A 23,914-nucleotide genomic window follows, 5' to 3' on the forward strand; every position below is an offset into this window, starting at 1 on the left:
ATGCTTAAATCTTTAAAACTACGCAACGGATTTTGATGTTTTTTTCCAATAGATAGAGTGATTCAAGAGGAAGGTTTTAGTATACAATTTATTATGTTTTAGACAAAGCCGGTGGAGCCGCGGGCGGTAGGCTAGTATTGAATAAATTAAAAAACTGACTCTAAACATATTATGGAGCCATATCAAGGTAATAGTTTTTTATTATGGGAATAAATTAAATTTCTATCAGTAATAAAATAGACTAGTAAGAACGTTTTTTATGGTACCTACTATATACATTAAGAATACATAAAAGAACCAAAATTAAGTGTCCATCAATATTATTTACTTAGATTATTTATCTCTACGTCCAAGTTATCGAAAAGTTTAAACCCAAAAGGTTCATTTCCGAAGTTCGCCTGAATTTACGTAATACCCATGTAATACAGGCCGACAGCTGATCGCATATTAAATTTTAAATATCGAACATTCTTGCTGCTGTCATTCAGTTTACCGCCAAATCTCTGTCATGGCGGACGTTAGGGCATTAATACACAGGTTTTAATTTATATTATTTTAACCATTGATATTTTTAATTTGTCATGTAGGTTTCCAATTTCCTTCCATTTGAAAAAATATAATTTTATGAATATTCTGTCGTATTTTTTAAGTATGGAAAAAGAAAAATTAATTGAATTTACTTTTATATTATTTGCACACTCAATCATATAGAAAAACTACGTCTATACTACATTGCATGTTCCTACCTGTTATAAGAATAATTATTATTCCTAACCACACAAACACAATTTTAATTCAATTAAAAGCCCTCACATTTAAAAGCATAATGGCATAAAGTCGACAAGTCATAAAACAGCCATCGATTCAATTTATACGCACCGTAAATTCGATGAAAAAACCTATCAAAGTACATTTTCTCCTATGTGAGGCAGAAGCCATCAAAATTCGCAGCAGTTTCCCCGACTGAGGATATTGTGAGATACCTTATATTAAAATGTAATAAAATTCTCCAACGCTAATATAATTTCGCGGCATGGCCCGTTCGTTAGGTCGGGAACTCATAGACGACAAGTTAATAATTCATTTTATGCGTTTACACGGCGAAATTTTGTAGTTAATTGTTGTTCTTGGGAAGGCAGTTTTAAACTGGATGGCTTTAGATTTTCAGGTAAAGTTTTAATGTCTGTTATAAGGCAGTCTAATATTATAGTTCTATACGTACACGAATAATAAAAAATAACTTTCTGAAAATTTAACAAATAGTATGTAAGCTTTATTTGGTGAATTATTTAGTCCAATTTTTATAAAAATACCTGACATCATTATATTGCATAAATAAATTCCACTTATCGAATGTAGACAAAACTTACCAATTATTATTTCTAAATAAATACAAGAACCATAATATAATTACGTGATTATTATTTTCCAAACATCATTTTGTTTACTAACAAAACAGCAATATTTACAAAAAACGAGCGTCTTATATTTTCAAACATAACAAATCAAGTAATCAAAAACATTGTACACCTGCCCTAGTAGGGGGTGTGGGGGCGCTGTCGGCAATCAATCGATAGGCGACCGTTGCTAGGCAACGATCACGTTGCAAAATAAACAATCCGATCGAGGACCGGCCGTGAGCAAATTTACTTTCTTATTTTATTACTCGTGTCAACATTTTAGATATTATCCGATTTGGTGTATCATGTTTTAATACGTATATTGTGCTATCGAAATGGTATTGTTGCCGCCGTGCGTGCCTGAGCTTTGCGGGAAGGATTTCCGGCATTCGTTGAAGAAGCCGAGTCCAAATTATCCGTATGGGCACAAGAAGAGAGTGCGGGTCGTGCCCGCGTTCACGATTCAAGCTATGCAGAAGAACACTAAGGTTGTGCCGCCTCCAAAATGCGGCGTGTTCGACCCGCTGCCGGCGAGACCGACAATGTTCAGGAGATGTTATCAAAGGGGCGAATTTCCCGTCTCTATTGAGTTCACTAGTAGCGGAAAGCGTCTCCAATGGAAGGTAACTGCAATAGATTTATACTTGAATGCTTTACATGCGACGTGAGGATTTATTGCTGTTCTTGTGACTCAGATTTTATTGACTGTTAATGATTTGTTTGTGGAAAACAAACAACGTTTTAGTTTGGGATAAATAGTGTGTTGGATGTAGAGGATTATTTTCTCAACTGTATTTACTATGTTTTATTAGATATATAACATTATGTAATATGTAATTCATGAATTCATAATGAAGTACAGAGCCGTTCTTAATTAATGACAATAAAAGCTCCTTATAATAAATATGAAATGAATGGCTTAGTGATAAATCTAAGGTGTAAACTATGACATTAAAACCTGTATTGATGACCTATTACATAATTTTGTGACATAAAAGTATTTAGAAAAGTATAGAATCACTTAATATAAAATGTTTTAGTATATTAAAAAATTGATAATTCTTTATTTTATTTTTGTCTACCTACTTATTAATTTATAATTTTATCTTTTTTCCAGGTGCCTATCGAAAAATTGGATTTCCATCACTATCTGCCAATGTTTTTCGACGGTCTAGCAGAAGGCACATATCCGTTTAATTTTATCGTCGAGAAGGGCATTCACGATCTGGTGACGAAAGGATCTTACAAAATACTCCCGGTTGTTCCTCAGCTTATTATACCTATTAAAAGTAAGTAAAATACAATTTTGTATAGAATTAGAAATAATTTATATGTTTATGTATTTTTCTTTGTATTGGGCCATGCTCTATTGAATATTTACTTATGTACATTAATTTAGAATATGTGCTCTATCACATTGAGTAACTACACTGTAGTTGTAGTACTACTTGTAGTAGGTGGATTAGTTACATACTGTGGCTTTGATTTTGTTAAACTTGTATAAGAAGGTGTTTGGATTAAGTATATTCTTCCCAAATTCATCAATCACATCAGTGAAGCCTCAAGAACAAATAGAATCTAATATATAATTAAAAATCAATGACACTTTTCGTTGTAATTCCATAACTCGAGAACGGCTGAACCGATTTCGATAATTCTTTTTTTATTATATTCCTTGAAGTACGAGGATGGTTCTTATGTAGAGAAAACGTTAATATGTACCACGGGCGAAGCCGGGGCGGACCGCTAGTTAAATATAAAATATTGCAAACCTTAATGTTTAATCATTTAATAAGGATTATATGAATCTCTACAAAATACACGTAGATTAAAAAAAATTGAACAACTTGTACGTACGCAAAGAATTTAATATCGAGAACGCATTACAATTGAATGATCGTATTACATAGAAAATCTGAGAAGGAAATCTTATTATTTTAGACGCTTTCATCTCAATCTAGATATCGAGTTACTTGTCTGTATTAGCGTTGATGTTTAAATAACGTCGCTTTAATAAGTATTTTATTTGAAAAATCCGAATGTTGTATACTAATATTATAAATGCGAAAGTAACTCTGTCTGTCTGTTTGTTACTCAATCACGCCTAAACTACTGAACCAATTTGCATGAAATTTGGTATGGACGGGCGAAGCCGGGGCGGACCGCTAGTGTTATATAAATTGATATTTTTAGCAGTGTTCGACACGAAGTAGTTTTAATGTCGTATCTCTATATCTGTCGTATATCTATAATATCAACCAGATACCCATTTCTTAACCTAGGTACTTATTAATTTAACCAGAGCCAAATACAGAGAGCGCTCTAGAAATATAAACCCAACATTTAGTTAAAATTCTATCTCCGCTAAGCAGAACTCATCTAGGTATACTAATATTATGTCGCGGAAGAATTCTAACAAATACCCGCGGCCCCCTCATTAAAGCGGCTCGACGGAACACAGTGGGGTTTTAGTCGGTAAGAATCCGACATAACGGCTCCTTCCCCGGGGGCCGTGGGTATCTTTGGAAGATTTCCCCACTATAAAAAAAAGGTATACTAATATTATAAAGCTGAAGAGTTTGTTTGTCTGAACGCGCTAATCTCAGGAACTACTGCTCCGATTTGAAAAATTATTTCTGTGTTAGATAGCGCATTTATCGAGGAAGGCTATATAGGCTATATATCATTACGCTAAGACCAACAGGAGCGGAGCAATGCGGGTGAAACCACGTAGCACAGCTAGTGAATGATAAAATCCAATTTGTTCAGATGCGCTAGCGACGAAGCGACCCACGGTCCTGTGTCACGCGCTCAAGTGTATCCAGATGTTGGTGACAGGCAGCGACCGCGTGGGGGAAGCCCTAGTGCCGTATTACAGGCAGATACTGCCAGTACTCAATCTGTTCAAGGATAGGAACCGTGAGTAAATAAATAAATATTTCAGGACATTTTTGACACACGGCACGATCTGATCCCATACTAAGCTTTTCGCTTGTGTTATGGAAACCAGATGGCTGATAAACATACATACGTAATTTTAAATAAATACTTAAATAGATAATTAATACCCAGACAGAGCAAACATGTTCATCACACAAATATTTTCCCTGGGTAGGAATCGAACCCACGAAATCTGGCTTGGAAGGTAGGGTCACTACCAACCAAGCCAACCGATCAGTTGAACCAGTAAAAATATCAATTAATGTAGTGTCTCAAGTCTACCCTGGATTTGGATATTGTAAATATTGGTTAATGTAGAGAGTTGGGCGGTGTATTCAATGTTATGTTCTGCTCTTTTGAAAACAAGTTATTGGATATTAAGTCAATTTTCGATTCTGTAGTGCGGTCTTTTGGTCGTTTCGAATCCTGAAAGTCGAGCCTGAATTAAGTTGAACTAATAGGAATGTTAGTTTTTTTTAACGATATAACTTCAGAAAAAAAAACACGAATCTACTACAGAAGGCCTTATAAGTGTTGTGTTTAGGTGTATTGTTCGATTCCTGATGGGCCAACTTTTGTCATAAAATGTAAATAAATATTCAAACAGATCATTTAAGTAAATGAAAGACTGAATGTAACTTTGGCTTCTTTAATTACTCTTTTGTTGTCCTTTGAGGGGCTTAATATACTATTTTCAGATAATAATCTACTCCAATTTTTGAATCAATATACTTTTGATAGAAATTGGTTTTGCATAAATAAGTTTATACAATATACATCTATGCCGAAATGTTTATTATTTCCATGGGTACCTACCAAACAAAATTTGGTGTGAGCAGAATACAAAATGAGGTCCAAATTTTGTCCAAAATTAGACATTAATCCCGTAAACGAGAACAAAATGCGTAAAACACAACGTCATCCTGTTGTTACACGATACAACATACACCATAACAAATTTAATCCATTAACAGCATACTCGGTTAATTTTATCCGATGCCTTCCATAATTTCATCTCCAATGTATCGAAATAACACCACATTATGACAATCATTAATCACGCGTAGCATCAAATTGACGCGTATACGATATTGTTTTCAGTCTAATAGACTTGTCGGTTCAAGTAGATTAATTACGTTGTCAGGGCAGCGCTGTACGTCGGGGCGGCGTGAATTTCTGTCGCCGCGTCGTCACGGCGGTCTGACACTCGACCGCATTGTTACTGAATTGTGAGCGCGCCTCGTTTTACCTAAGCTGGGTGGACGGGAGACAATGCGACTACGACTAGTGTGAAGGGTCTGCTACGACACTGGGAGACACTGCGATTATACGACTGGTGTGTAAGGTGCGGGTATTTGCGACGGGTTTGGTGGCAGATGTATGTGAGTGTTAGATTGCGAATGAGGTGGTGGTGAAATTGATAGTTTCTTGGATGTGGTTTAAATTCTGGTGACTGATAGACTCATGAAAGCATGATTAAAATTGTTTTGTGTTTATTCACTTCATTGGCTGTAGCAGCACTTAGCTTAACATGAGACATAATGTCCTCATTTTCATAACAAATTGTTAAATTACAATACCAACGTCATCATATAATTGATTTGTTCCATATTCTGCGACTAAAAATCGCACGTCTGCCACATAAGTCGCACCTCATTTCTCGTGCTGTCAAATAGTTGCGGCCGAGGTTTGGCGCGTCTTCCGCAATGTTTTGCGCTGTTTACTTTAGCCGGTCATGTTTGCAAATTACACACCTTTTGAGCTGAGTTTACAAGTCATACTTGAGCTAAATCTCTGCAGCGAGGTGAGCGGCACGTATGCAGGGAATTGTTTAAGGGATTTTGTTTTATGTGACGTTGATAGGACTATGTTATTTATGGTTCTTAGTGGATATCGTGACTTGCAGATAATGGTGTCATGTTTAAAAAACAGATCTCTAGGAGTTTGGATTTGTATCATTTACTATCGTACGGTGTGTACTTATCGTACGGTATTTTTTAGTTCTTCGCTTGACGTACACCATTTCAAAAGATTCACCTATCGGCTATCAGAAATATTTGATTTTTATAATCATTTTGTATTCGGTACTTTATAGATAACTGTTCGTTTGCTTCGTGAACTGTTTGTTGCTCCCAACTTATAGAGGCTGACAATTTTAAGTTATGATCGAATGTATTTATTAAACCGTATTCTTCTTATTTGGCAATTGTAGCAATAATATTAATACAATATGTTTTATTAGTACCTCTTACAAGTGTTCAAGATTTTTACAACAAATTAGGTACCTAACAATTTCTCTAATTTCCAGGTAACATGGGCTCAGGCATAGACCATACATCATCTCGAGGGGAGAACGTAGCTGACCTGATCGAAGAGACTCTACAAATATTGGAGCGCTATGGAGGACCTGATGCCTTCATTAATATCAAATACATGATCCCTACTTATGAATCTTGCGTACTGAATTAGATGCTATTGTCCATTGAATTTGTTTTGGAATTCTATAGGGATACGAGTTTAAGGGGGTGATAATTATTTTTACAGATTTTCACCTATTAAATACGAGTTACTTTGATTATAGTATATGAATCTTTGTTTATAATGTTAATGCTACTGCAATACTATGAAATGCAAATTTCAATAAATTAATTAGATACCCAAATTAGCTTTATTAAAGTTAAGAAACGTTAATAGTTTCTTAACGCTTCTAGTCACTGAAAAACAAAATATTTTCGAAATTAAAATTGTAGAGAAGTAAATGTTTTTTGTCAAGTCCAAGTCTTCAATTAAAAATGTATACCTACCTTATGATATTATGATTGACATTGTATTCAACAATCTTATAAATTAATTATATATTATGAAATCAACACTGTGATTTCATCGCTGTTGTGAAAATTGCTTATCTAATAGCTTATTGTGATTAAAGAATACTCATTATTAGTAATTCTTAATTTAGGGCTATTTATACATGTTGGTAATCAGTACTGGTTTTGTTAAAAATTAATATCTTTTGTACTTATAAATTTTATTGATTTTGTTACGTTTTTGTGCTAATGTATTTTTATTATATTAAGTTTTTATTAAATTTTGTGTGCTATAAATATGCCTTTTCATTTTTCCCGTATTCCTAAATAAATATTTGTCAAAAACCAAAATTTTAAACACATCGCTTTTCAAATGACTTCAAAAAAGTATGAGGTTTCACAATTCGACTGCAGTTCTTTCTTATTTTTTATATCCACTATACAGTGTAGAAATTCGTTAACAAATCATATCTAATTTTAGTCAAATCCCTATATAACCGTGCACAGAAGCCAGTTAAATGCAATTAATGTTAATATATCTAAGCATATAGAAGCATCAACATTGAAACAGCAATCATACCTACACAGTGAGCGTATGTATGTATGTTAATGCAGACAGAGTTTGATCGTGTTATGATCGCCTCACAAGGGAGCGAGGTCAATATTTGGAGCGATTCAAAGCAATTTACAAGCGGACCGGGGCGGCGAGCTATGCATGTGATTTGCATCGCAAGTAACATTAGTTTGGGTAGTGTAATTTAGGTTGGTCCGTTTTTTAAGGATTTTTTAATCGAAACTGGTATTTTGAAGAATGTCGTCTATTTACACATTTAACGTAACTGTAGAAAGTGGTAGAAAGCCGTACCTCAATAATAATAAACACTAGTGTACATTTTGGCAACAAATATAATGTTTAGTTAGTAAGAATTTAGTCTATTTCTATTATGTAATAATACCTTCTAAAGGAAGATTTTTTTGAAAATATGACAATGTTTTTTCATGGTTTGAATCAAATCTCTTTATCATGGTCCAATAATAATCCGGTAATTTTCATGTGTACTTTTCATGAATTTCAAGTTAAAACGTCGAGAAAATAATATAATGAATAAATCGCGTTTAAGATCCGTTAAAATTAATTTCTGAATTTCAAGTTATTTACTTCTAGTACGGAAATTTTTACTGAGCTTACTCCAACTTACTCCAGGTAAATCTAATATCATTCCCCAGTGACATAATAAAGCAATCTTTTAAAAGGATTCTCATAAGAAAAGCGCAATATCTATTTGAACTTAAATGGCAATATTCTGGATAAAGTTATGCATGTAATAAAACTAGTCTTTGATGTTTCATAACGCTCTCAGGTGAAGAGTTTTATGATACATGTTATGAGCCCTACCCTTACCATGAGTTAGTAATCAAATATTGCGTACGATAGCAATATTCACTTGTATTCGATAGCGAGTAAATTACAATCGAAACAGAATTTCTCGAAAGCGTTTTTAACGAAAGTTTCTCGTGGTACCTTCTATAGAATACGCTACAAGACGGGACTCACAATACCGTCACGTCATGGAATGAGGAGACGATTTTTTGAATCTTCCCAAAGTAGTTTCACTTCTGACACGTGTGCTCGGCTCACACACTCTCTTTACTTTAGGACTCTACCAAAATAAGCTTTTCAAGTGACCGCTAGAGGCGCTATAATTTTTCATACAATCTTCTAACGCAGTCGCTAGCGTGTAATATCGCTCAAGCTCATGGTAGGCGCACTTGAATTTATATTATTCTCACCTGATGACATGAGTTTTATGAAAATATCGATATTCAACGATTGTTAGAGTTTTCAGTATAAGTATTTTAATATAAATCCTTTCAATATAATCATAGCTATAGTAAGAACCATACTGTGGTAAGAACACAGAAAAATAAAGGTAGGAATGTATGGATGTTTGTTACTATGCACGCAAAAACAGCCGATCTATATGAATTTTGTTACAGAGACAGATTATAGCCTGGATTAGCACTATTAGCACTATTCTACTTTTTATCCATGTACCAGGCGAGTAAAGCCGCGGGATAAATATACTAAAGGTATAAATAGATACACGTGGTTGTGTAATACAATACTTGTTTTTGTATAGAGTATTATGATATTATGTGATTGACAGAGTGGGTAGTATGTGTACTAATTTATTAGCTCTGATTTATTAATATTTTCCCTGTTAAAGTAATCAATACGTGAAGTTATAAAAATTATGGGTTATTCGCAAAGAAAATACATTCATCAAATAAATGTAAAATGCATATGACCATATTCCCTTGTGGAATGAACATGGAACTTCACTTTGCTAATCTTGTTAAGTGAATTTAGTTTCTTTTCATTTCACCGATTTGTTATTTTTTGTCATACTGTCTGTAAGTATACCTATACAATATACATATTAAACCAGCACCAGGACCCTGCCTGGCAAAAGCTAAATTTGATCGTTTTGTCGGTAAACTATTATTTATTATTACAATGTTTTATTTAATAATGTTTTATTATTTTTCATCTCTTGTTTTTATCTATTTTACATAGGCTTTTTCATTCTACCCACGATTGTTATTTCCTACGATAATTAAATAAAAAATGTACCTAGATGTTGCGAAATATTTTGTGTTAGTGAATGAATGTATGTAATAATGTTGTATTATTGTTTGTCAATATTATCGTATCTTTATTTTGTATGTCGACGGCGCTGGCGCGCGGTAAATCTCTAAAGAGATTATGTTTGCGCCAGTTTAACTTATATTTATAATGAATTGTATTATTGTATTGTATAAATAAATAAATAAATAAATAAACGTTTTTTTTTCTTGTTTTATTTTCTATGAGTCCAAACCTCTATCGATGTGACCTAGCCTATCCCTACCCCAAAACATAGCTCAAATATAACTAATAGTTCTAGCAACAGGCGACAAGCGATAGCCCTATAAAATATATTAATACAAATCGGCCAGATCCCGCGCACTACATTTATCAGTCTCAGACGCCGGGGACCAACACCTTTTGGACGGGTAACATTTATTACAGCTTGAAGTATAGCACCTAGATATGGCATGATTAATGGCTGATTTTGTTTTTAAGTTAATGGAGGTAAAATGTGTTTGTTTTGGCTTTGTGATGGGAAATATTGTAGTGATTACGTGGGTGAGTACAGAAATTGTACATTCGTTATGTTAACATTATGGAATTTATTCTATATGTTTCAAGCTTTTAATTAATTACTTGGAGTAGTCATGATGATAATAATATGTAAGCAACCGTTCGCTCCATGCTGTGCTTTTTAAGCTAGTAAACTTAATAGCTTTTCATTTAAATGAATAAGCTATGATTTCGTTATTGAATACTAAGAAGAATTAAGTATCAATGTATCATATTACGCCAAACAAGAACAAAAACAAAAAAGTCATTATGAAAATTACAAGCACGACCCATTAAACATTTGTATTAATAAAAATTTTAAACAATAACAAACCAAAAGCATTTCCAGTTTCTCTATATCTACAATTCGTCTTCAGACTGGAATAATTTATCTTGGGAGCAATCAAGGCGGTAATTTTCGTGAAGAGTTCCCCTAAAACTATCCCGGCCGCTCCCACTCTACATTGTTCTTTGAAAAATTATAATATTGCATGATACATTCATTATTACGGATTGTTATGTTCAATCTGTTAATTATTAATGATGTGATTTACCTATTTAATGTGATTGTAGTTGTGTATTTAGTTTATTTTCATGTTTTTGGACATATTAGACGTATTTAGATTTGATTGAGTTTTACCAAGAATCATATTGTGTAATCTGTTCTTACACAATTGAGTAACTAAGTAACTAACATACAAGTATGAAGTATGTAGCCTTTTTTCGGATTTGCTATAGAGACAGAATTTTTCATATATATAATTATTATTTTAATTAATAATTTCCCTACACAAACACACAAACTCATCATTTATAAATTATAATATATTTTTAACATAATATACCAAACGTTTTATTGATAGTTTGTTAAATTCAATTACACCTAGTTATCAAGCACAACAAACAATTAAACTATCAAAACCAAATTAACCAAAACAATGCAATTCTAAATACATTTTGATTAACGAAAAGTTCGTATTCCACTTCTGAACTTAAACAATAATATTATGACTAGCTCAGCTGAATAGCATACATTAGTGCAGTTATTAGAACATATCATTTGCATAGCATCTGTAAGGTAAACAGCGAGGAACTTGGTTTTAAAAATACAGTTTTACATGGGGTTTTAGGTGGAATTTAATGTGTTACAAAATTATGAAATCATATTATCTGAATATCTTGAAGAATAAGGGATGAAGTCTGGTAAAACAGTTTTGCTTTAAATCGAACATATCTAATAGAAAAATAATTTGTGTGTTTGTTATATGTCTCTAATGACCAATCCACTTTATACAATAACAATAACACCGAAACAATTTTTCGAATCGGACCAGTAGTTCCTGAGATTAGTGCGTTCAAACAAACAAACTTTTCAGCTTTATTATATTAGTATAGATTTTAATAAACAATGTAAAAACTAGAATCCTAAATACTGAGGATAGAAAAGAGCAAGGAAATAAATAAATTCAAATCCATAAAAAATCTGTAATTACATTAAAACATCGTTCAGATGAGAAATTAAGAGCGATCATTAAGCCCTCTACAAAAATTTAAATACAAACAAATTAAAGCTCTTTCGCCTAGATCTTCAGAAGTCAAGCATCTTTTATTTCGTTCCAATATTATGTTAAGTACTAAATAAAGATCGTTTTATTTCCTAAACCCTCTTCACTTCTTCAGTACAGCTATTGTGACTCCAAATATGAAGGTGAACAATTTGAGACATAAAAAATCGATGTCCCGACGCAGACTGAATAAAATATCCTCCTTTTACTCGATCCGATTTCATAGTCATGCCTTCCTTTTAATGAGCACATAATGATGAAAAATATGGCATTACAGTCCTCCCCATAATATTAATCGTTGCAATTTTTCTGCTAGCATTTATTGCGCGGGACGATAGTGCTTTTTACTGTATCTGACTGCTGTCTTTGTATTTTTTTCTTTTTATTTTGCGAGCGCTAAATTTATTGAATCGTATTAACAACATGTACGGATGTTGGAGTGACCTTTTGGGTTTTATTGTTGTTTGGTAAAAGCACGATGAAATTGATGTTACGTTTTACTGTTTTTTTGTTTGGTTGTGGTTATATTTGTTAGTGCTATGTGGTGCTATGTGTTTACAAAGATTGTAATATTGTAGTTGTCTATGATTTTTTGAATGTGTTATTTTATGGAAGGAAGAAAGAATTTATTTCAACACACACAGCAATAACATTGTAAATCAATACAAGGTAAATTATAATAAAAAATAAAACAAACATAAAATATATTATGTTGCCTCCGCCAAAAAATCAATTATTGCTTTTAATATTATATTGTGTACTAGCTTCCGCCCGCGACTCCGTCCGCGCGGATGTCGGTCTTCGCGTGGATGGTTTATTTCTCCATTTTGAGTAACTCTGACAATGACATCTTATAAATATCTATTATAAAGACCAAATACGGCTCGACCTTTAATAATACGCAACGTGTGTACGCGGTTCTACAGAACAATGTCTATGGATAAAACTGAAAAATTAAGATAATTTTTTTTCTACGTATTTTTCCAGGATAAAAAGTATCCTATTTTACGCCCAGGATAATAAGGTATAATTATACCAAGTTTCATCCAAATCGAACCGTTAGTTTTCACGTGATGTCTTCACATACAGACAGACAGACAGACAGACAGACAGACAGACAAAAATTTTTTTAAACACATATTTGGGTTTGGTATCGATCCAGTAACACCCCCTGCTATTTATTTTTTCAATATTTTCAATGTACAGAATTGACCCTTCTACAGATTTATTATATGTATAGATGATAAATCTAGGTACCGTTAAATTGACCCGATTACCGTTAAATTGACCCGATTTCTCAGTATTTTCTCAAAGATTATTAGAGTTTTAATAATTTCTCATTATAAATTTCCACTGAAGATTTCCCATCACACAGCGAGAAATACGGAGCTCTTTTCAAACTAATTGAATTGCAATAATCAATTTTTCCATTAACTCGTCGAACATAAAATACTTTTTCATAGGTATTGAAGAAAGACGTGGCTGTTTAAGTTTAATATGTTCTTCATTTTAAATGCTTTATTAAATGACACACATTAAGAGTGTTGCTGTATCATAATATATTAAAATAATATTTAAAAAAAAACTTTAATATCTGTTGACGGTTGTGTTGATTTGAGGTAGAGATATTTAACTTTTAACTCAAGATTTCAATAACAAAACGATAAGTATATGCTATAATAATGATAAATAACAATCATTCTTATGATTGTAATTTATCATTATCGCAATTCATCCAAATTGTTTTAGTAGTTTTCCATACAATTACTTCGATACAAATCTTCTGAATTTTAATATTAGAAGTTAGGTCCATTCAAATCCAAATGTTTCTTCTTTAGGTCTTGTCATAAAACAACATGTTTACAATTAATAATAGTGATGGTAGTAAAATGTAAAGAATAATTGCTCCCAACAAAAATGAACCGAAAGCGTTCAAATTCACTAAACAACTCCAATACTAAATTGTATTGCAATATCGCAAAGCTCTATAAACACGCCCATTAATGTAAATGGTGTAGAAATTGAAATTCTCATTTCATTAGTGAACAAAAACAGGATCCGGTCTAACAAGCGGCAATAACGCCGAGTGCAGCTCAAATAAATCGTGGCTGCAGGCATCTAGGTATCTGCCACTTAAGTGGGCTGCGTGTTACACCGAACTGTAATGTTTTTTTCATCGCAGAGACACAGAACATTTTGTTGAGCGTAGTCAAAGAATTTTCTGGTGACATAGCACACCAACGCAGTGGTAAGCTTTATTGGGCAATGAAAGAGTTTTTGTTGAATTAGAATTATGCCTATTTTCAAAGTAGAATATAATACGATCTTTGAAAAATCATTTGTTTGAATATGAAGAGACACTAACAAATATACTTACATAACTCTATATTCTCGACAAGGTAAAATCTTTTTCCTTTAATTTCAGTAGAACACGAATTACATGCATAATATTAAATGAAATGCATCTGTTTGTTTGTATTTTAATATTAAATAAACGTAACCTTGTGAAACTCTTTCAATAAACTTGACGCACTCAGCAAACTTTAAACGAAAATTAACAAACCTCGTTACACTTCGCTTCGGTGTAACACGGTTTCAACATTGCCTAGACAAATTTTAACTGAGATAAGAAAGAAACGAGAAAACAGACAGGGACGCATTAAAGCTTGCGGCTTTTAATGCGGATTACGCTACGGCATTACAACCCTTAGTTTCGACCAAGATAATGGTGATTTAATGAATTTAACGCCTTCCAAAACATTAAACTGTAAAGCTACAACGAAGTGAATTGAATAATGTTTTGTCTAAAAAGTTTAGTGCTTACGAATCGATTTGATTAAAAGTCTAAAATAAGTGTAAATTTATAAAATGGTTAATCCTTTCGAAAGTAGACTTAAGTACTCGTTTAAACACATATTACACTTATGTCCATCCATTCATTAGAGTTTCGAATTTCAATTAAAAATTAGTTTACATTGAAAAGTAACAAATAGTTCAGATTAATTTGGGCTTATTCTACGAAAGCCTATGCATATCTATTTACTATCTGGTCATCCCTTATATTGTATTTAATTGAATGATTTTAATTAAATTTTTAATTTCAAATTAGAAAACATGAAATATTATTTGGTCAAGATGAATATAAGTTTATAAAAATATGTTCCATCGTGATACCCCCGTGACCTAATTCGTGCCGATGCATTCTAGTTTCACAATTTTATAATAAACTAGGAACAATTTTACTATAAAAGTTGTACTAGTTTGACTTTTACTAATTCTGTTACTGTTTCCTTGTAGTCTTATTTAAATTCTGAGTGGTTGCTTGTTCCAGTTTTACCACTTAGGTACATATTGTAATCTTAATTGTAATGTATTTGATTAGACGTAGATTTTCATAGATAATTACCTAATTTATTAGGCAGATAAGCTAATCAGAAAATGACAAGAAGTTGGACTACTCGTTCTTAATCTTTACATGCTTATTTTCGAACGTGGCATGATGACATGGATTTTGTTGTGTCATTCATATGCTTATTTAGAAGTAAAATAATATTTATCTGTGTAATTTCGCATATTAAAGTTACATAGAGTTCAAGTGACAGGATTATTATTATGTTTATTTACCAAATTTTCCATCACAAACAAAATCTATAACAATACACCCTGCTAATACTCTAAGCACCTACCCCAGGGGAGTGTGAACAAAAAATAATAATAATACGTCAAAGCGAACAGAATCGAGGCTTATAGCTTGTCCTTTCTAAATAAAGCATAGAGACCTCATAAACTTGGTTCAGAAAACTTAAGCCATAATGGTCGTGGGAACAGTATCATATGCTTTGGAAACGTATATTCTTTTATGCCTTTTATCATAGAATATTATGTCCTTAAGAGTTTTAAATGTAACCCTGTGTAGATCGGATTAAATTTGCCGTTGTGCTGATATTGGGGTACCTTTGTAATATCTACATGAGTTTATTCAGTATTTACGTTCAAATTAAAAGAAGATTTGAGAAAATTTTGGTCGCAATTGAGTGTAATAAAATGGAAATGTTTAGAGTTGAAAATTTTCCAATGATTTTTCATTGGAAAATATCCAACAATATATCTAAAAATTTATTACAGACTGAGTGATACGATCTACGTGTATACAACTTGCATAGTCTCTACGTTTATAATCAACAAGGTACAAGGAAGTCAAGTTCTATTATAATGTCCAACCTGTTATACCATAAACTCTGCTACTGTTTCATTCAAAGTCCAACGGGAAAGAAGATATAGGTACATGATATACCATTCAGCTAAGCAAAAAGATACCAGCATCAGCTTTCAAGTTCAAAAATATTAAAATATGAGAATCATTAAAATAAGTAGGAATCAGTTGTTGTCAAGGAAAATAAATATCGGAAAATCTGACCTTTAAAAGTGGTTCAAAATTGACCATAACAAAAGTTACAAATTTACAAACATACAAGTAAAGCCTAAAATACGTGTTAAAAGCCCGTGAAATTATTATATTATATTCGATCTATATAATATTGTGATCAAAGTTTGAATTAAATCTATAGGTAGGTACAGGAGATTGGTAAAGCTAATAAACGCAAAAACAAAACACTACAGAACTTAACTAACAAATGCAGTGACATTACACGCTACGCTGACACATCGATTGCAAGCCAAACCTTCCAGAAAGTTCATCACAAATGATCTCCAGACGAGTTGATTCGCTAACAATTCACGCTCCGATAGAACCTCGTTAGAAATTCTTAGACGTTGTCAATATTCGATATAATGTTGTAGCTATTTTCCGTGTCCATTGGTTTGTAATATTTGCGATAACTGCTTTTAATAAGCTGGTATTTTGTTTCTGAATTAATTACAGTGTTAGTAGTATTTATAATGACATAATATAAATTCGTTTTGATTGATTTTTTTCGGGGAAGCATTTTTATTCGGTATGTATTATCGACTACAGAAAGTTTCAGATTTACAATCTTCATGCCTAAAACAAACGGTATGGTGCATTGGGTAAATTCCGGTGACGGGATAAATACGTATACCTATATTATGTTAAATAAAATTTAATACGTAATTAGTGACTGATTAAGCAAATTTATATGCTAATATTAACAAACCTATGCCTTCATGCCATTTCTTCACGATACTTACAATATTACAATAAAGTGATCGATGTTCTATAGTGGTAATCACATTTTTCCTTTATTACCCCACATCCGAAATTCCCCCAATGCACTATAATAGAACGTAGTTTATGCTGTTATACAATATCTAACTATACAAAATATGTAATATGGTCTTCAATCCATGATATAATAAAATTCATGGCTACAAATAGATATACTTTGTACATGATGATTGCATATTCAATCCGGCTCAATTGCATTGTTGAAATCAGGTCAGTGGGTTGGACAGTGACCGTGTTATAGAACTTCACGTTTTAACAATTTTATAAGGAAAAAATGTATTTCAAGCTTTATGTAGTTACTTTATGAAATATCGTTTTTGTATCGTTTTTATTTGCTTGCATTTACTAAAGATTTGAACTGAAAATTAGATGTTTTGGTGATGATTTTACATGGTGACATTTTACTTTCCATGACGTTCTGTACCTCATTTTGTACCTACCTTTTTAAAGAGACTTTATGCGGGTAATTATTTGCCTCTTCTAAACTCGAACCTGTACCCTACATTAAAAAAAATCATACCACAGCTACGTCACGATTTTGCGACATTCGCAACCCGGTGACAGGCGCTAATAACGTTACGCGTTGTTTACCGTTTTTGCTGACCTACTTCTGACGTCACAGGTCACCTGGTTATATAATATTTCAACCAATAGCATACAGGCGTTTGTCAATTGGCTAACATTATTAACCAATGGTCGGCCTAGGCGTGGCGTGGCAAGCTGCCAGGCCTGAAACGGCTTGAGTTTTACGCCTAGTACTTGTTGATTCTGTTGAAATTTTCAGTGTTTTTGCAAGGAACGGCCCGGTTGGTTAGGGTTGCACCGCCTCTGGTTAAAATTTAATTTCAGGGGCCGAGACTTCAAGGAATAGTTGGATTAAAGGAATGTTTATGACGCGAAAATAAAGTTCTGGTTTTAATGATGAATTTTAATTATTTAAAATATCTTAATTTAAGTTGCATTTCTTTATTGTGTATAATATTCACATTATCTACTACTGATCGCCCTAATTTAAACGCAATTACTTAATCAATTACATTTTTATTTAAAATGGAACATTATAGCTATTAGATATGTATTGTAGATCTATAAATAATTTTATGTAAATACCTAACGTCCTCCCGGTACAGTCAGCATAAATAGAGAAAAAGGGAAGCATGTCAAAAAATTTAATTTGAGCTAAAGTGGAGCTGAGCCTTGCATTCATAAAATATTCATACGATAATGGAATGTTAAGAGCCGTAGCACGATTCTTTAATACTCATGTACGGACAGCAAAAAAGTTTTACGGAAAATTTTATTTTATGTTCAACGAAATTGTAATGTTATATTGAATTGGGGGATTAATTGTACCAGTTAATGAAGGTAATTAATTAAAAACGGGAATTTCGACTTATTATTATTGGCAGCAAAAATTATTCTTTATTTAACAGGTAATTTTTAATAATGGAAAATTTAATAACATTACAAAAAATATTAATAATTATGATAATGAAATGCATATTGCATACCTAAAAGGATGACTGGAGAATGTATAGTGTCAACTATTACTTTGGTTGCAATAAGTAGATATAAGTATATTTTTTTATAAAAAATTGATCTTGCAATTTTTTATTTTCATACTTTGATACTATTATAGTCATAATATTTTATCTTTATCCTTGTTATATCAATTCATTATCATCAATCAGTTTAATAACAAACATTCCAACATTTTTTCTAACAAGTATTGAATTACACGAATTTTTACAATAAAAGCTCACCTCACATCATTTATCAGTGAGCGTTTGCCACCAACAATAGCTATTCATAAATACAAGTAGGTACACCTTACTGAGCAAGGACCAAAAACATCATAAGGAATATGTATATTGTATAAAGCCGGCGGTTTGGCTCGATGCCTGGATACGGACATTCTTTTGCTAGACTTGGTTAGCTGTGGTACAAGTTAGAAGGTGACGCGATTCAAATTTTTTTATATTAAAATCGAGTTGAAAAGTTGTTATGAAATTTATGTTCGTTATGTACCTCATTTTAAAGAAAAAAAAAGATCTAACCCGTCAGTAATATTAGCTTTTGGAAAATAAATGCAAGCATCCTTTTTAAAAATTATATTATTTTCAATTGATATTAAATCGCCAAATGTGATGCTGAGCGCGAAACCGATTTCGTTAATTCTTTTATTATAGCATTCCTTGAAGTACGAGGATGGTTCTTATCGAGAGAAAACGTAAACATGTACCACGCGTGACGACGGGGCGGACCGCTAGTGACTAATATAAAGCATTTAGGTTCCACTTTCATCACTGCAAATTTACTTTTTATACTATCTCACTATCCATCCTTCACATAAAAAATCATGCAACATTAAAATATAATCACACCGCTTCAGCCTGTCCCTTAAACGTATAAGCAAGGATCACATGCAAGCAATTTGTAAGGTAAGCTATGGGTTGCAGTTTTTATTGCAAAACCGTCAGATCGAGACGCTGTGGATTATTTTATCCCCCACGATAACTGTCTATTATTATGATCTAATACGTTGTTCTACGTAAATGTACTAAAGCATTATAGAGGGAATGTAAGTACATATTATGAGCACTGTGGACTACCTATATCATATTTTCTATGTTTTTTTTTTTATTTGAGTAGAGATTCTAATTGCACTCTACCGTAAGTTAACAATCTAAAGATTCAGAAGTTTGAGGCGAAGTTATTTTTTTCCTGCTTGTACTCGAAGCCTTTTTATTCATAAGTATTATGAGCTTTGTGCTTTTGAGCTTAGACTTACAAAGTTACATAATATAAACGCGAAGTTTGTAAATTTGTATGTTTGTTACTCTTTCACGCTCTGTTAATCAGATCTATATTTTTGACAAAGCGAAGGATAAAATTACATTGCATAACTTGCTAGACTACTAAACCACACAAATCCTGTTAAAGCTCTTACAGTTCATAAAAACATTTACAAAACTACCTACACAGTACACAACGCAACAACAACCATATCACAGTGTCGTTTATTAGTCTAAAATCCAATACTTTGAACGCAAACACGAATTTCATTTCATTGAGCGTGGACGCGTCAAAGTGCTCAGGTAGGCATGAATGGGCGGGTGCTGTGTAGATGAAACTGCCTACCCGTGGGCAATGTGCACTCTTTCGTTTTAAATATTTAAAATGTATTGAACGTTTTATTCGATAGCTTGAAATTGAGATATTGTAAGGTCCTAAAAATAATAGAGGTCCTTAAAATTAATGAATAGGGAAAATTAATGAGAGTATGACACATTAATGATTTGTAGTTTTAATTAATTGTTAATGATACCTTATACTTTTAGTACGGGTATTTTCATATTTTTCTACAGACCACAAAAAAAACAAATCAAAGCGAATTTCAGTAAAAAATTAAACCCGCATTTTACGCAATATACCTACTAAATGCAATCGCTATTTTAAAATTTTCCCCAAATCTAACCAAAAATTGCCTCAATCACGGACTCACACTCAAAATTTACATCGTACATTTTGTGGTGAAAATATACCAGCTTAAATATTAAAGGGAAATGCAATTTTGTGACGTGTATCTCGCTTCGGGCAACATTCTGATCGGGGAGATAATATTATTATGTTTAATTAAGTTCCAATGGAATTAAAATGAATTTGCGAGCGATTTTGTAGGATATGGGGAGGCAGGAATTTTGATAGAATGTTTATTGATTTTTTTCTCACTTATACCTACTTTCAAATAACAGCATTGTAGTGTGTGTTGTTATTTTTTTAGCATTATTCTAAATCACTTGTTTCAAATCTCTGAATTTACTATATTTCCTAAGTTCGTGGTTAAACTATAAATTAGAATTAGTAATAAAGGTATCTTATAGTAAAAGCTCAGTCTACATTTTAGATTTTCAAGTTTAAATACATAATAGATTTGAAATATCAATACTTCGTAACTAATATTAAAGATGTAATTACATTTTGTTCTAAACTTCAAAGACAGACTTTAATAGCAATTTACGTAATCCAGTATTGAAATCTGCCCAACAAAGTCCTAGTATTCATACCTTTCTGTAAAGCCCTTTGATATAGAAAATGCTACAGCAATAATCCTCCAAACGTTTCTATAGGCTGTATGTTTCGCGCCAAAATATTAAAGTTCACAATATTCGTTTTAATTAACATTGGATTCAAATACGGACAAAAGACAGTCTGACTGCCGATGCCGCTCGCATTGGTGCGGTGGTGCGTTTACAGTTTACGATATATCGTATCGTATTTTGTATCGTGTCGGAAAATGTGATTGGAAATACTAGTCGTGTGTACTTGATTATTAAAATTAATGAAAATATTATCATTTCTGAACAATTATATTCACAACACTTACAATACCTCTACAATTTCCTCGTTAACGTATGCCGAACAAAATAGAAAATTCGAAATAAGATAACATCGCCACAAAGATTTCAATAATCTTATTAATTATTTACATTTAATCATGCACAATTATGGATCAATAGGAAAATATTTAGATACAGTTTGAAGGAAAGTTTAAACTTGTGAATAATTTTATGCATGCTTTTAGCATAAATTTTGTTTTCTAACTATGTCTATTGCTTTTGAAGTTCAATATCTTAACTAAACAGATTTCAATTAAACATTTTTCCTTTAACATCAAAGTAAACATAAATCGTGTGCTATAAACGCAAAACGGGTTAAATTATTCGGCCCTCCTACCGAGGCGTCAATGCTATTGACAAAGGTCATTCATATTGTGCCCAGTTCTCGCTTCGGCGGCCACACTAATTCGGATTATAACCATTGTTCTGTAGCTGTGCGCTGAATGATACACGCTAGGTGAAAAGCGAGCATTGTATAGCTAATAATAGATAGAGTTGTATGCTATGATGAGGTCGAGTTTCGATGTACATTGCTTTTTGTGTGTATATTGATTTTAAAGGGTAGTTTGAAAATTGGACATCAATTTGAGGTATTTAAATGGATTTTTCTGTAAGTGGTTTGATACAAAAAAGGACCATTAAAACTCTTCTATTATAATTATAAAAACATATGAATTTCTAATAACTTTAGGTACCTAAATGAATTGTTCAATTGTGTTTAAAATAACTCTATATAATGAAAACAATAAGTGTAACACAGGGTACGTACTAAATAAAAAAAAATATAATATAAAACTAACCTATTAAAGAAAACAAGCTAACACGCTAAAGTATATACTAGTACTTACACCTAAAAGACTAGACTAAATATATTCAAAATCAAAGACAACGCTTGCTTACAAATCATTATATCAATTACCACGGTATTCATTACGTCGGATCACATGCGAATTATTGATAATCCCTGATATTATAATACAATACACGGCTAGACTGTATGTATTATTGTAATGCGATTAATGCGACCACAATTGACGGTAATTCGTGGTATTTGCTAATATTGACAGTGTATTGAGTTTCAGCTTAGAGCTTGTTCTGGACTTTTAAGGTAGTAAGTAATTAATTTAATTATATAATTTACTATGCTCCGCGGTTTCGCCCGCGTGGCTCAGCGCTTGTTGGTCTTAGGGTGATGATGTATAGCCTTAGCCTTCTTCGGTGAATGGGCTATCTAACACCGAAAGAATATTTCAAATTCGATCAATAGTTCCTGAGATTAGCGCGTTCAAACAAACAAACTCTTCAGCTTTATAATATTAATAGTATAAACACTTTGTATTGTTAGATGTTGTTACCTCTTGATGGAACAACATTTTATTAAATGATTTATCTGAGGATGATCCCTGGTAACTGTATGATTGAATCGACGAATTGATATCACTTATAAAGATTTTTAAACTAGCTAGATTATGAAGTATTATTTGTTTAGTTGGATAGCAAAGAAAATATGAGTTAAACACTGACATTAATCAGTTCTTTTAATGTGATTTATACAAGAAAGTAATACGAAATAATAAGAAATTAATAGCACTAATACCTAAAATAAAACACGAAAAGATGTGTTTTTCAGGTGATCTGTGGCTCTACATCCTAATTAAAAACCCTCACCTAAAATGTAATTTGATACAACACATAACTACAATAAACTACAAACTCAGTACAGTCAATATTTCAATACAATACAACCCCAACTCAAGTTTAAGCGACCTCTTAACCGTGTAAGTGATCTAACGCTAGTTAGTCTCGTTTCAAAGAGGCTAATGAGCGTCTCAATGCGTGTGTATTACGTGTCGTTATAGCAATGTCTATTGCTATTGTTCTACACTCTATTATGAGGCAACATTATGTTGTATAGCTTTGTGTTATATGATAGCATGATATGGTGAATATTGTAGCTTATGAATTATTTGTTGTTCTTTATTATATTCTTTGATAATTATTTTTCAGTATGTGTATTAAGCAAGTGAATGAAAGGTTGTTTTGAGTAGTTAAACTTTAAGTTTTTCATTCAATTATATATTACATAGTGATATAGTTCCAATAATGTATTTGTGTGAAGACTGAACATTACAATAGAAATATATATTTTTTCATTATTAATTATTAAAAAGAACACGTTTAACGTCGTGTTTAATATAAAATCTAATAAATAATTTTGTTCATCTGGAAACAGTAAAATTAAATGGAAGGATAAATAGTTATATAATAATATAACAACAAATAATGATTTGACAATGCAATCAACAACTCGTCTACAAAATACAAAAATAAAAGACGAACAAAAGAAATGAGTTGCGATAAGTAAACGTAATAGATGCGTTTTGTTAAAAGCAAAGTCTTGCTTCAATTAAG

General features: G+C 32.2%; 2 protein-coding genes across 2 annotated transcripts in view; one reads left to right on the plus strand and one right to left on the minus strand.

Moving 5' to 3' along the window:
• LOC123693918 (CUGBP Elav-like family member 4) overlaps positions 1-23,914 on the minus strand; it is a 536,298-nt gene that overhangs the window by 331,091 nt on the left and 181,293 nt on the right. The window lies entirely within an intron of this gene.
• On the plus strand, positions 1,636-7,132 carry LOC123693916 (parkin coregulated gene protein homolog). The gene is made up of 4 exons (XM_045639186.1): positions 1,636-2,023; positions 2,518-2,689; positions 4,170-4,319; positions 6,649-7,132. Exons 1-4 carry the CDS (start codon positions 1,736-1,738, stop codon positions 6,807-6,809), a joined length of 771 nt encoding a protein of 256 aa, XP_045495142.1. The 5' UTR covers positions 1,636-1,735; the 3' UTR covers positions 6,810-7,132.

Source organism: Colias croceus, chromosome 8, assembly GCF_905220415.1.
Source record: "Colias croceus chromosome 8, ilColCroc2.1".
Lineage (NCBI taxonomy): Eukaryota > Metazoa > Arthropoda > Insecta > Lepidoptera > Pieridae > Colias > Colias croceus.